This window comes from Muscardinus avellanarius (genome assembly GCF_963383645.1).
Source record: "Muscardinus avellanarius genome assembly, chromosome: X".
Classification (NCBI taxonomy): Eukaryota; Metazoa; Chordata; class Mammalia; order Rodentia; family Gliridae; genus Muscardinus; species Muscardinus avellanarius.
In genome coordinates this window covers 15,183,284-15,199,163 of record NC_137792.1, presented here as the reverse complement: position 1 = coordinate 15,199,163, position 15,880 = coordinate 15,183,284, and the positions used below count along the sequence as shown (strand labels likewise).

General features: G+C 36.0%; 1 protein-coding gene across 4 annotated transcripts in view; it reads right to left on the bottom strand.

Annotated features, from left to right (window-relative positions):
- CNKSR2 (connector enhancer of kinase suppressor of Ras 2) overlaps positions 1 to 15,387 on the bottom strand; it is a gene marked incomplete at both ends in the record, with an annotated part of 296,214 nt that extends 280,827 nt beyond the window's left edge. For all 4 annotated transcript variants that reach the window (XM_080718645.1, XM_080718646.1, XM_080718647.1 and 1 more), the window contains one exon: positions 15,324 to 15,387. In XM_080718645.1, the coding sequence (XP_080574771.1) occupies positions 15,324 to 15,387 (64 nt within the window). The remainder of the gene's footprint in view (positions 1 to 15,323) is intronic.
- Positions 15,388 to 15,880: the final 493 nt, after the last annotated feature.

The window sequence follows — 15,880 nt, the reverse complement described above, 5'->3', positions numbered from 1 at the left end:
AGCCAGGTGTGGTGGTTTATGCTTGTAATCCCATCATGCCAGAGGCTGAGACAGGAGGATCTCAGTTCCTGGACAGCCTCATCTACTTAGTAAGGCCCTTTGAACTCAGTGAGACCCTGTTTCAAAATAAAGAATAAAAAATAGGGCAGGGGGTATAGCTTGGAGGTAGAATGTCCCTGGGTTCCATCCTCAGTACCACAAAAACAATCCAATCATCCTCATGGCCTAAATTCAGATACTAAACAAACTCCACAGATCTATCATGTGATGAAAACAAGGCATTGCATTTAACAATAAAAAAAAATGTTGGCTTCCTGGTAGAAAAGCTATCAGAAAAGGTCTTAATGTTATATTCAATTTCAGCAAATCTGTCCTAAGCAAATATCTGCCCTAAATAAATTGGTGTGCACATTTATACATACATTTATATTTGTACAGCTGAAAATCAGTAGTTATAAACCACATTTATTTGCTCTAAAATTTTCACACCTTGTTTAACATTCCTACACAAAGTGTATGAAGGAAACAGAAACTACAATTAGACTGAGTGTTAGGAATCAGGCTTTGTTAACAAGGTTTAGAATAGCACACTCTTTTGTCCAAGAGTTTAACTGCAAATCCATTAGCCCAAGGGTAAAATAAGGCTGCGCTAACTTCTGATAGTCTTCATTCTGTGTATATTGTTTCCTTTTTTAACACATTATTTCCTGATCTACAAAAGGAAATAAAAATATAATCAAGATTAATATCTTTTTTTTTTCAGTAATGGGGATGGAACTCAGGGGCATTCCTCCTCTGAGGTAAACCTTCATCCCTATTTTTATTCTTTATTATGAAACAGGTTCTCACTGAGTTGCAAAGGGCCTAAGTAGCTGAGGTTGGCTGCGAACTATGATCCTCCTGTCTCAGCCTCCAGAATGCTGGGATTACAAGCGTGCACCACCACGCCTGACTCAAGATTAATTTCAATAGAATCGAAACCAATAAAATATTTATTTAAGAAATTTATTTTTCAGTTCAAATTATGCTAGGCCCATATATGAAGGTATCTCTAGCAATTGCACTATTATGTACAGGAAGGGGGGATCTGAAGAGAAACACACACAAATGTATGTTTGTATTACTTTGGATCTCACTATGAAGTATAATTACAAATCACCAATATAAAAATACTTTTCAAACCATAACAATACATATTCATAAAGTTAAAATATATTTTTATGTGTGGAAGAGCATACAGCTTACACAGGAAAGAAGACATAAGGCAAAGATTGTTGATACTAGGCCAGGGCTAATACTGCCTTGTGGGAACATATTGAGAATTTTGAGTTTCAGGTTATCACAAAAATTTTGTCACTGAATGATTATAGATTGCTGTATTAGAACAATCCCCACAATACATAACTGCTCTATGTCCGAAGTGACATTTTTTCATTTGAGAGCTTGTTATTAATACTTCCAGAAAGGCAAGTCAAAACTACCTCACCTTTGAGACTGCTTATATTTTAGTATTACCAAATATAAAAATAATAAATTCCAATTTTATTTAAATATTTTTAATTTTAGTATATTTTAAAATCTACAGAATTTGCAAAAATATTACTGAGAGTTACTAAGTATCCATCACCCATATTGTTACTAACATCTCACATTTCTATGGTACACTGTTAAAGCTAAGGAGCCAACATCAGTATGTTTTTAATAAACTCCATACTTTACTGGGATTTCATTGTTTTTTCCTAATGTATATTTTCATTTCCAGGACAGTATCCAGGATACTAATGATAGCAATTAATCATCATGTCTCCTTAGCCTCCTCTGGTCTATTTCTCACGTTTTTGTTTTTGAAGAGCTTGATAATTTTGAGTAGTATTGGTCAGACGGTCTTCAAAATATACTTAAATCTGGGTTTGCCTAAAGTTTTTCTCATGGTTAGAATGGAGTTTTGTGTTTAGAAGGAGGAAACCATAGGTATCATACCAATCACATATCAAGGGTAAGTTATACTAAATTTTTACAAAATCTGTGACTAAGCATGTTATTTTATCTATGAATTTTATTTGAGGAGACATTATATGATGCCCATTATGCAAAAGAGGTGTTGAGTCCAAAGAGATTGAGGTAGGGAAAAAAGAAGAAAGAAGACTTCAGTGTATATACCTATTTATAGGATTCTGATTGAAGAAAAAAACTTTACAAAACTTATGACATTAAACTAGAAATTTTTACAACTAAAGATTTATGATATTAAGGAACAAACTGTAGTGTGATTATATTGTGTTGAACTTTCATAGATATTATTTGGTTCTATTTATTTTTGTGTGTATGTATTGGTTTTCAATACATATGAACTATATATATATATGAACTAGCTGGCAAAGCTGCTTCATTTGAAGCACAAAATTCAATCATAAGAAACCAATGCCTTCAAATATTAAATCAGACACATCTTAAATTTTATTATTTTTTAAATTCTATTTACATCTTAAAATTAATAAAGATGGAGACTCATGGTATTACCACATTTAAAATTTTCTTGTCATACTGCACTTTTCTTTTTTTTTTTTTCGCTGTCCGATGGAACCCAGGAACATTCTACCTCCAATCTACACCCCAAGCCCTATTTTTGATTCTTTATTTTGAAACAAGATCTCACTGAATTGCAAAGGGCCTCAGTAAGTTGCTGTGGCTGTCCGCCAGCCATGATCTTCCTGTCTCAGCCTCACAAATGCTGGGATTACAAGTGTGTGCCACCACACCCGGCTTGCATTTTAATACAGAATATTAACCACTTTTTAAAGTGATGGAATTCTAAAAATATCCCCAAATTAAGTTAATTTTAATTCATAGGTATTTAAAAAGATAAAGGGCACTTTAGAAGAGAAATATTTTAAGTAATCGAATGAGATTAAAGTGACTTCAAAATTTTGGTGATTACCATGGTTCACAGCTATTTTGGGGGTTGTTTTTGGTTTTGGTACTATGGATTGAACTCAGGGGCATTCTACCACTGGGCTACACTCACAATTATTTTTTATTTTTTTTAAAAATGGAGTATCACTAAGTTGCTGAGAATAGCCTTGAACCTGCGATCCTCTTGTTCTCTTGAACCTGCAATCCTCCTGGCCTCTTAAGTACTGGGATCACAGTCCTGCACTACAGTGCCTCGCTAGTTGCTTTTTAAAGTATCTATCATCCTAGATGTTGTGATAGCTTTTATAAAAAGGGAGAAACTTCAAACCATTCTCTCTATAATCACAATTTAAATTGTTTACACATACTTTAAAACTTCCAATCTAAAGCAAGCTCATCTCAATTCTACTAAAGGAAAACTAAGAAAAATAGAAAATACCATCTTTGTATTTGTACTCTGAACAAATCCTTCATTAGGTACATACACACAAACACACACACATACTACAATATGTATTTTAAATACATATACAAAATATATACAACACTTTAAAATATAGATGGAACTGTAGATTTCCCTACCATTTTTTTATAAGTACTCAACTGATCAAACAGCTTTAACTTGACTTGATCATTTTATATTTTACATTTATTTCATAACATCATGATTAGGACTAATTTCCACTAGAACTTAAGTTGCTTTTGTGAATCGCTAAGCTATCATTTCAGATACAATATGGTCTACAATAATGATTTTCAAACAAAGAAATTTTAGAGGACCAATTAACATTTGGCAGATATGTAAAGATTTCAGAGCTATAGGAATGCACTGAACAAAGTCTGCAAAGAAATACTGATGAAATGCAGATAGCAATGCTAACAACTGCTGAGTAAATCTAAACCGTATATGAGTCATTCTTTCTTTCTTTGATACAGGGACTAGAATCTAGAGGCATTGTAGCTCTGAGCTACACAGTCCTTTTTTAAGACAGAATATTACTAAGTTACCATGTGCTGGCAATAAACCTGTGATCTTCCTGTCTCACTCTCCCAAGTACCTCAGTACTTGCAGGTATGCCCAGCTTAAGAGTCATTATTGCTAATAAAATGTGAAGCAGTTATGAACATCTATTATCAGGTACCATGTATTTCTATTAGTAATCCATTCAGAACAAAATATTTTCTTAGCACTGAACTGGTAATAACAGAAGACTGAACCAGTTTTTTTTTTTTTTTGCCTATATACAGACTCAACAGAGGGGAGCATCAAACTCCTCAGGTTCACTACAAAATGGAAAAGCTCTCACCAACACTACAGCTATATGTGTCATTTTTGTCACTAGCTAGAGCCATATTCTGAGTAGAAAAACCTTACTATATTTCTCTCTCTTTCTATTCCCTACCTACCTATCTACCTACAATGGAGACGATGTCTATATTTTTAAAGTACTCCCAGAATTCCTCTCATGACACAACTACTATGTTAAAAGGGCGTGGTGGCTGGGCATGGTGACGCACGCTTGTAATTTCTGCGCTTGGTAGGCAGAGACAGGATGGCGCAGGTTAGAAGCCAGCCTCACTGGTTTAAGAGACCCTGTTTCCAAAGAAAAATATACAAAATAGGTGTCTGGGAGTGTAGCCCAGAAGTAGAAGGGTTCCCAGGAACCCCAGTACCACCAAAGAAAAGGCATGATGAAAATATTATATATTGTGGAACCACTTAGGAATCATTCCAAATGGTATGCTTAAAACAAATACCTGCTCCATAAATAGCTTGATACACAGGACAATTCCTTAAACATTTCTAAGCAAAACTCTCTAAGCAAAAGTTTCCTCATCTGTAGAGAATGGTTAATTCCAATTTTCAGGGCTAGGATAGGCATTAAAGACAATATAGGGAAAGTGCCTAGCACAATACTTGGTATACAGTAAACCCTTGAAAAATATCATCTATTATTATCTCTGCCCCTGAAAATTGCAAAGAAAATACAACCTCTTCCTTAATTAAAAAATGCTGACATTTATTACACACTTACATGCCACGCATCATTTTAAGTACACAAAAGAAAAATATGGTAAAAAGTAGAGATAACTTCCAGATTGATAATACTAGCTAATACTGTCAATACCATTTTATAAAAATGAGAAAATATGGGCAAGCTACTAAACTCTCCCTAAGATCACAGAGCTAAGAAGTGATGAAGTCAGGATATAAACCCAAGCATCTTATTCCAAAATTTTATTAATTGTACTAAATTATTTATACTGCCCATTTTTAAAGTGAAAAAATCCAGGAAACTGAAAAGAAGCCAAATCTGAAAGTAATTATGTACATATCTGAACTGTGTTCTTCAGCCACTAAATTGCAAATCCAATTCAGTAAATGGGAAAAAAAAGTTGGTGTTAAACCTAATTCCATCACTGAACAGTTGTACAATCTGTTGAGCTGCTTAACATCTCTGTAGTTTACCTGTAAAAAGATTAATAACTGTCCCTGTCTCACTTTTAAAGATTTCTACTAATAATAAATGTGAAGTGCATAAGGCCTTACCAATTTGGATGAATGAGAGAAAGAATTAAGCTGAATTATATAATATTTGCAAAATACTCCAAACTTGTTTAAAAAAACATGATTCCAAGTATGCAAAAATTTTAACTAAAATACAACCCATTTCTAACTGATATTTTCAGTATGAAAATGGCTTCTGAAAATAACAGTACTTTAAGACACTGTATTCTCCTGAGTCAAGTAATATCTTTCCAGTCTTATATGCATTATTAGATTGATCAGCAGATCTTTCACATAATAAAAGTAAGCTTCAATGGTAGCCCAGTGAAATTAGCACACATTTTAAATAAATGGAATCTGAATTAACTGTTTTTCATTATAAACAAACTCAAAGCATTATGTCTATGAACAGACTGGAAAGAAAATATTATCCAATCCCAAATATTCCAACTTCTCTCTGCAGGTGGCTGTTCAAAATCAAACTAGAGGGCAATGGAGTAGACTTCTAGATGAGGAAGTCTTAAGCCTCTGATTTAATGCAACACTAGCACCAATAGAGACTTCCACAAAGATCAGCCTGGCATCAATACAAAGAGAAATGAGGAAAAAATACCTAACTCTACGCTGGGCGTGGTGGCACACGCTTGTAATCCCCGCGCTTGGGAGGCGGAGACAGGAGGATTGAGCAGGTTCAAAGCCAGCCTCAGCTGGCTTAAGAGACCCTGTTTCCAAATAAAAATATAAAACAGGTCTGGGAATGTATCCCGGAGGTAGAAGGGTTTCCAGGAACCCCAGTACCACCAAAAAAAAAAAAAACAAAAAAAAACCAAAAAACAAAAAACTTAACTCTGCCATACCACATTGGCTCATAACTCTGAGCTATTATATGGAATTTGTTTTCCATATAGGCTCTGGCAGGCCAATAGGGAAACTAACAACTGGATTACTATGTCTCTGTTTTGAATAACATTAGCAAAAATTCTATACTTTTGGAACCTATTTTTAAAACCAAAATATAAATAAATTGCCAAAAGTTAAAACACAAATTTTCTGTTCTGGAAGAAAAAAAATACAAATCCCAGGACCATTAAACTTTTAGGAAAAAGAGCTATTATGAGAAAAAAAGATGAAATAAACAAGAAACTCCCACATAATAAAACTCCCAAGAAATAAATTCCCACGTACACATACAAAAGACACCAAATTATAACAAATACTCAGCTAATGTTAAGATTAATCATCCAAAACAATTATTAAAGGCTAATTCTTAATGGTTTGTATTAACAAACTACATTATAAGTACAACCAAAAACTTGTTTAAAACATGGTGGCTTTCATAATCTTTGGTGAACATGCTGAAAAAGAAAAATCCAGGATCTAAGCCAGACTTCTATTGATTTGTTGTAGGTATTACTTGAGAAAACATGTTGCAAGCCTGTCTTAAAAATAACCAATGCATCTGAAACAAAAAGTTCAAGCAAACAACAAAAAGGATATTGGGTAACATTTGAAAAGGCAGTTAACAATGTGTTTTCTTCTTATCTACCACTATATCTAAAGACTACCATACAAGACTTTCTTCCTTCTTTTCCTTTCCTTTTCTTCCCTCTCTCCCTTCCTTCCTTCCTTTCTCTTTTGTGCATTAATGGGGATTGAACCCAAGGACATTCTATCTCTGAGCTATAGCCCCCCCATATTTTGTTTTGAAACTGGGCCTTACTCATTTACCAAACACTGTCCTAGAACCTACTAATCTTATCTCAGCCCCTGAAATACTGAGATTACAGATTTGCATCATCAAGATTGTAAGACTAATTTCTAAGAATATTAATGTCGACTAAATATATAACAGCTATGCATGCTATACTTGATATTAATTATATAATAATGCTTTTATCATATATTAATGCTGATGCAAGTTTTGGGTTGTTTAAAAAAAATCTCGATTTTTAAAATGATTTTATATTGTACCAAAATATTCCACTGATGAACTTAGAAAACTGATTTATTATACATTACTAAAATATGAAACTTACTTGATTCATGCAAATACAGACAAGTCCCTTATTTCCTGGGATTGCAAGAGTAAAATAATAGAACCACTATTAGAATTATTATAATTTAAATTAAAATCAAACAAGAAATTAAGCACATCATTAAATTCAAAAAATTCTATCATCTTGAATTGTTGTTTATAATTCAAGTCAGGATACAATTGCAATCCATAGTCTTATAATACTAGCTAGAACATTTAAGCCTGAAGATGTTTTATTAAGATTTTTTTTAAACCCATGCCTATGTTAAGGTCTTAAAATTTTCACTTATTCGGATTTAAAATTTAATGATTCTAAATTTGAAGGAGGCATGCTTTATTAAAAAAAAAACCCTCTATAATGTGTCTACTAGTAATTATCTAGTAGCATGAAAATCACAAAAAATTCACAAGGGGCACCTATATTGAGCAAGCTTTGTTTTACAATAAATCTCTGCATATATTCTTAACAAGCACCCTTCAAATTAATCAAAATAAACTTGTATGAAGTTTAAATTCAAAATTAGTTTTTGAATCAGAGGAAGGGATGGAAATTAATCAAGTAAATACTGATTTAAGATGCACCTAAATATCTTATATTTTCCCCTTTTTCTGGCCTTTGTGTTATTGTCATTTATTTTTTATTTTTATTGGCATGTTGTAATTATATATCATAGTGAGGTTTGAAATGATAGGACATATATGCATCATTTGTATAGTCTAGAATATATAAAAACTCAGAAAAACTTAACCGTAAAGAACAAAGAACCCAATTTAAAAAAAAGCCATTCAACTGAGAAAACACTTCTCAAAAAATATGTAAAAAATGTTTAACATCACTAGGAATCAGGGAAATGGAAATCAAAACCATAGAGATTCCACCTTATATCATTTTTCCCAAAACCTTTTATATGAAGACAAAATAACCTAAGACGTTTTATCAATTTCACCCTGTAACGTATTCTAAAATATAGTTCTTTTTAAAATGCTAAAATGAAGCCAGGTGTGGTGGCACATGCTTGTAATTCCAGCATTTGGGAGTCTGAGACAAAAGGACTGCAGTTATTGGACAGCCTCTGCTACTTAGTGAGGCCATTTGTAACTCAGTGAGACAGTTTCAAAATAAAGAATAAAAAATAGGGCTGAGGGGTATAGCTCAAAGGTAGAATGCCCCTAGGTTCCATCCCTAGTACCACAAAAAAACCCAAAATAAAATAAAAAATAAAAATGCAATAATGAAGAAATCAACAGAAAATTTGAGTGAAGAAAAATAAATATTTGGGAAAAGGAATGTTTCAATTTTTCATAATACAATGAATCTAAACCATGACTTAGTTATTTAAATTGACTAGAGTAATACGACTAAGGACAAAACAACTCAACTTCAACTATATTCTGGCACACAGCATACAAGTTGGCACTTAAGTATCCAGTAGAGCACTATAAGAGACTTTATGTGCATTGTCATTTAGGAAAACATTTGCTGACAGACCAGTAATCTGTAAATAAATTTAATTTCTTTCTTCATCCAACAAATATTTTCTAAGCGCCCATTTTATAACAGATACTTTCCTATGCACTGTTACAAAAAAACAAATGGAGTTCCTACCCTCATCTAGTAGGGGAGTTAAACATCAATCAATTAATACAAAGTAATATAAAAATAAACTGGCAAGTGGGACACAGGAGATATACATGCTACTAGAAGAGCTTATAACTGAGGATTTGGTGTTATTTGGGGAACATGGGAAGGCCTTCCTGATGCTTTAAGGAGGAAAGGCTTGAGATCTGAAAAATGAGTAGGGCTTATTGACTAGGTGAAGAAAAGAGGGAAGAGAATATGTTAAGTGCAAAGGCCAAGTGGTGGGCAAGCAGGAAGGACTGAAAGGTGGCCAGTATAGCTGGTACTGGACATAAGGCTTACCTCATAGGCTATAAGGGTTTGGTTATTCCTCATAGCCATTGTTAAAGACTTTGATCTTTATCCTCAAAACAGTGAGATACCATTAAATTGTATTAAGCTGATGGAGGTGAGAAGTAAGAGGTCAGGATCAGATAAGAATTATATTTTATGAGTTCATCTTGACTACAAGTTTAAGGAACAAACATAATTAAGATGTTAAAATTATGACTTTGGCAGAAAAGGTAATATTTTGCCTTTTGTAATAATATGAGAAAAGGGGGTAGAAGACATTAATTTTTACCTTTACTGAAAACCCAATTACCACTTCTTAAACTTCACAAATGTACCCATAATTGCTGAACAGAGTGTACTCGTAACCCTGAGTGGTTTAGGGAATGCAGCTTTAAACAGCTTGCTACAAGTTTAAAATTCCTGTTAAAGCCTCTGGTCTCATCTTAAAAATAACACCAATTTTGCTTTCTACATCATGGACAGAATAGCTATGATTATTTTGAAATAAAATAATGTTTAAAACTATCTAGCAAAAATTAACTCTAGCTTCACTTAATCATCTGGTTTTCACAACCACAAGAATATACCATTTTGAGAAGCACAGGCCTATGCTATTCATGAAAACTGTAAATTCACTCAGCGAATTTTATTCAACACAATGATTCTGCACTGAAGACGACACTTACTGGTTTCTAGTCAAGACACTAAATCATGAAAAAAATTACAAAAATAGAAAGTGTTGGACTCAATTTCTTCAACTTACCATCTCTCCCTTTTCCCTTCTAAGTTAGTATTAAGGCTATATCCTTCTACTACTCTTTATAGACACTAATACTTCATGTTTCACAATAAGCCTTATGTGTGCAGTACTGTAAGGAAGTCACATAAAAAACTAAGTCATTAAGAACAAATTAAGCTCTAACCTGTGGCTGCTCTGTTATAAATAAAAATGATAATATATCATTGCTTTAAGAACAGTATTAATGTTTAAAAGCCTATCTCCATTCTTCATATAAGAATATGGATCAGCAAAATTCAAAACATTCAACAACATAATGTTAACAATATAATTAATCTTCAAAATATCTCATTTTAACATTATTTCCAAATTATTCCTGAGAAACAGATTTGAAACAGCTGTACCAATTCAATACACATTCTTTGTGGGCTTATTTTTGGCAGCCAAAGTTTTATGTGGTATTTATTTAAACTCAGGACATGATGAGAGTTTTATTGTCTTTGTAAAATGCAGATTTGTTCTTGTACTTTTTGCCACCTACTCATGCTCCTCCCTCACTTTCCCTCTCCTACCTACTTATAATCTTCAACCAGACAAACCTAAATAAACCCCTCTGGCTAATCACCCCAACTCAAATTCAGAGTCTCTTTCTGGGCATTGACATTTAGGATACATCCCTCTTAACACCCATGACTAAATCATGAGTGTTAATCTAAGGAGAAAATACTTATGACACTAAATAAAAATATTTCTTGTGAACTAAACTACATTTCAAAAAGGTAAATGTATTTTTTGTATAAATGACAAAAATTGATATTCCAATAAAAGGTCAAATCCAAAGTAGAAGATTATTGGTGTCTATTTAGTCATCTTACAATTGAAAAAATATTTAAATTTCAAAAGGAAATGATACAACTTCACCAATTAAGTTTAACATTTCTTGTTACATTGTATACAGTTTGCCAGTTCCTACTGGAAATTATTTATGAGTTCTCTTTCAAGATACTCAAATTTTTGACATTTTCCTTTATCAAATTAAGATAGATTCAATCTAAACTGGGTCCTATAAGGGGGAAAAACTACTCAAGAGCAATGTATCTGATAAGGAAACTCCTTTTCCTTATCAGATACATTCTCCTCTATGAAATCTAACTTTTATACTCAATAGATTTTATTTTCTTACTATACTTTCCTCTATTATACTGCTGTATGTAAAACATTGGTTTGGATTTTTTATACCTAAAAAATGTATTTCATTTTCTATTCTCAAGATGGCTGAGTCATAGGGATAGAAATTAGAAGTCAGGAAACGTTTCTTGAAAATGGTTTGTAGTAAAAAGGAAATAGAGCAATTGATTGTGGAATGGGATGGAAAATGGCTATCTTAAAATTTAGATGATTTTAGAGACTATAATAATACAAGTTTGGTTCAAACTAAATCACAGAAACCATAATAGAATACGAGCAAAGTAGGGACTGTTGGTTGACTCTGGAAGTCATAATTATTTTACTTGACCCAGAAGGAGATTGAAGATGACTAGTAAAAATGTTGTGGAGGGATCTGGTCCTAAAAAATAGCTATCTTACTCATGTGGGTATCTTGAATAATTCTCAGAGTTGAAAAATGTGTGTGAAGAAACCTGGAATTACTGATTATAAGATGGACAAGAAAAATTAATAATAAAATTAGTAATAGGAGCCCTAAAGTGTTGAGAGTTTTGTTATATTTCAGTGAGAGAAAAAGTAGAGGACTGGGGACTCAAACAAATGCAGATTATTAAGCATTTCCAGGCTCTGCAGGTGAATAAATGAGAACTGAGAAATAACATGTTTCAGACTAATAAACTGGGCAAAAATTAGAAACAGTTATTGGCCTACTTTCCTACCTATGGCTTTTTCCAAAAAAATTGTTTGCTTTTAATTACTTTAAAAAGGGTTTATGTTTTAAAATTTTATCAAAACTACAAAAGGACTAAATGTAATTTCCAACTGAAAGAGGTTGGTTTCAAATGCTAAACGATGAGCATTTGATTCTCTCAAAAAAACTTTTGTAAAATTGATTGTTAATTAATTTGAAGACATATCTCCAAATTGTGAGAATATGAATAATCTGAGAGAGAAATAACTATTTAATTTACTGATTCAAATGGAGCTCGTGTATTTACCAGAACTAACACTGACAATGTGTCATATTAAATTTTTATTGTCGGTAGTAGAAAATTTGGTATTTGATTTTACAAATAGTTGGAGTTGCAAAATGTAGCAGGGGGTGGCAAAAGGCAAATGTTTCCTTATATATTTACTAATAATATATAAATTTTATATTTAAATCTCCCTCTAGTATATTTTAATAAAAAGTAATAGATCAACATTTTCCTTCATTTCCCTCTCTGTAACTGAGCTAGTATACTACTTTTATAAATTGTTCCGAATCATAAATATATGTCTGTATGTGTCCTTTAGTGGTTCCTTTCTATACAGTAAAGAAACAAATATTCAAGAAATAACATAAAGTACATTTCTTACTAAACAGAATTATAACTATTTATGATTGTGACCAGCTAAGTGTATGCTATAATGCTTTAAATGTTAAGCATGATAAAACTGTCCCATTAGGGGCAGTTGTTCAAGAGTCATATTCATTTTTTGGTACTGCCTTTATAAAACTATTCATTATACAACACTAAGTGAGTTTTAACCATTCAAATCTAGAATCTAAATTAGCAATTAACTTTAAAACACTGCATTTGAAGAGAAGGTGAACAGTATTTTAAAAGTGTCTTTTGTTAAAGTTTACTTGAATAAAAGAGAAGGGAAAATTAATTAAGGTAACTGTGTAAGTGTTGAGGAAATGTTCATTTCATCCTACTATTTTTAAAAATCTCATTTTCTGATAGTATCTCAGAAAATGAGATTTTTAAAAATAGTAATCAAATTTATTTGGGTATTATGGAAATTTCAACAGTAAGCATTCGGGAACTTGAAGTAGACAGGTAATTACATCATTCATTCTTTTGTAGTCCTTTGTTGTACAAAGACACAAATTCTATCTTGACTACCTAAGTGATCTTTTTCAAGTAGCTCTAAAATGCGTCACCAACAGGTACAAAAACAAGTTATTCAACTTAAATATAATAAGCATTTAAAAATCATGCTAACAATGTTAACCTAAATTCAAATAGATTACATTTTAGGCTAGAGAGATTTTTAAAGGACTAGTGTATTGGAAAACTAATAATGCATGTCAAATTATGTGTATCATATGTTGCACTTGCTTCAGCAGGACCTAAACTGTGGAGAGAAAGGAAAACTGCAAGAATGTAACTGTATGGGAGGTGAAGAAGATGGAGTATGCAGCATTCACTACAAGCATCATGGGAGTTTGTGAGAGGTAGTCTATGAAGGTAATATGATCCCATGAAGCCAAGATAGCTTTTCTTTGAATATTTAAGCAACAGACTCAAACTAAAGTAACCCTTTAGACTAACCCAAAGGAAAAAAAGTAAATGTATTTGCTTCCTGCGTATACTCTGGTTCTTTCTTCCAGGACTGAGAAGCAGACAAGACAGATGTTTGTCTATATCTGAGAAGAAAGAGGAGGGAATTGGTGAAAATATAGAAAGCTGGAATTTCAATATGGAAAGGGAATAAGCAGCAGAAAAAGATGAGCCACTGCAGGACTCTGTCTTAGTCATCTTTATGACCCCCATGGCACTGTAGCACAATGCACCGCACACAGGGGGGCAGTCGATAAATATTGAATTAGGTTTAATTCAATTCACTCACATTTATACCGTGCTTTACAGTTACAAAGCACTTTACACATATTAGAAGGGAAAAGCAAAGTAAATGAGGAATAATGGAGCAAGTAAGGGATAAAAGGAAAGCAAAATAGATTAAGGAAAATTCACAGGAATAAGCAAACGGCAGAAAAGGTTGAGAAAAAAGATTAGGGGAATTTTTTAGTTTCTTCTTGTCACTTTCAATTCCTTCCAATCATTCCTCCTTTCGTTCTCAAGTGCCTGGAACTCACAAAGTCCAATTGCTAAACAAGCCCTAAGAAAAGGGGCTCCCTCACCTTAGAAACGCTTATTTTCAGAGATAAGCTTTGGGTCCCTTACTGATTTACCTGGAGTTTGCGCTCAGGTAGGACCTCTAGCAAATCTCTAACATCACGCTGTTGTCTTTCAACTGTGGCCAAGAGATCTTTCATTCCATCCCGGAACCCATCCCCATCCTCGCCATCCCCCAAATCTTGGAGAAGATGGGCCTGGGAATGGACTAGGGAGGCTCTCTATAGCCCCCTAAACTCAGACAACAGAGGGAGGCAGTGAGACAGGAATGCCCAGGAACTAGAGAAAATGCCCACGTTCGGGCCAATGTTTCTAACTGTGGATATAGGAATTGGCAGGGGGCAAAAGCAGAGGGAAGGGGCTTCAAGATGGACGAAAAGAGAGGGTACTTGAATGCACACCATCTTACACCTGGTGTGGAGCCCCTAACAAAAAGCCATCTCCAGGTCCAAAGCCCGAACCCAAGAGGCAAAGGACGCGCAGGGATGCGCAGGAAGCAACCCACACATGCCAGCGCGGACGCTGTCCCAAGGGAAACATGTCTTTTTCACTCCAAAGTAGCGCGTCCCGGTTCCTCCAGCCACGAGCATCCTCAGCTCAGCCACGGAGAGGGGGCTCCCTAGCTCCAAACGGGGGCGACCGCGTGCTGACCCCATTAAGCGGGCTTAAAAGTTGCCAGGAGAGTTGGCGCTGGAAAAGACACCTGGCAGCAGCGGCCGCCGAGGGGGCGTCAGGTTTCCCGGGAACAAAGGGGCCGCCAAAGGGGCGACCCAGGGAGTAGGTCCCGGGGGGCTCCTCCCTGAGCAGCGAGACAAGGCTCGCCACGTCTTCCCGGGCTGGGGTTGGGGGCGAGAAGACCCGGGAGTGGGCAAGATGCGCCTGGATTCCAGAGCCCGGCTTCCAGCCTCCAACCAGGTGGCGCCCGCCTGCCTCTTGCTCTCCGCGCCCCTCTGGCTGGAGACAAAAGGAGACCTGGGACCCCGAGTCCCTGGCAGCCCCGGGGAATCCCGCCACCGCCCCGCGAGCCAGGATCGATGAGGGAACCTCGGATGGCGGGCTCTGCCGAGGCAGGCGCCCCTCCTTCTGGCCGGGACCCCACGCCCCAATGCTGGCTCGCCTTCCCCACAGAGGGCATTCATTACCTTTCATCCAGTCCACGACTTGACTCGGAGACCATTTGCTCACCGGTTCCATTATCAGAGCCATGGGCACAGGGTCGGTGCCGCGTGGGGCGCGGAGCTGAGACACAAAACCAAGTCAGCGCCCGCGCCGCCCTCAGGTGGGGTCCGCCGCCCGCCGCAGCCTCCCGGGGCCGGTGGCGCGGAGAAAGCGGCTTTTGTGTCGGGTCTCGCGGCTGGAATGTCTCTTAGCCAACGGCGGCCAGCAGCCACGGGAGCGGCGACCGGAGGGCAGGGCGCCGGGGTCGCGAGTCCCGCGCCGGGGCAGCTCAGTCCCAGCCGAGGCGGCGGCCGCGGCCGCTGCCCCCGCCGCTCCGCTCGGGTCTGCGTCCCCGGCGGGGCTTCAGTTCATGGCTCGAGCGGCCGAGGGTCGCGGCGCCGAGGGAAGGAGCCGCTGCCGCACGCCCGCAGCCAACTTGCCCGCTCGCCTCGCGCGCGGGAGTGAAGCCCCTGGTACGACGAGCTCCCCGGCGGAAATGACGAGGGGCCTCCTGCCACCCAAAATATCTCTCTGCAGCCCT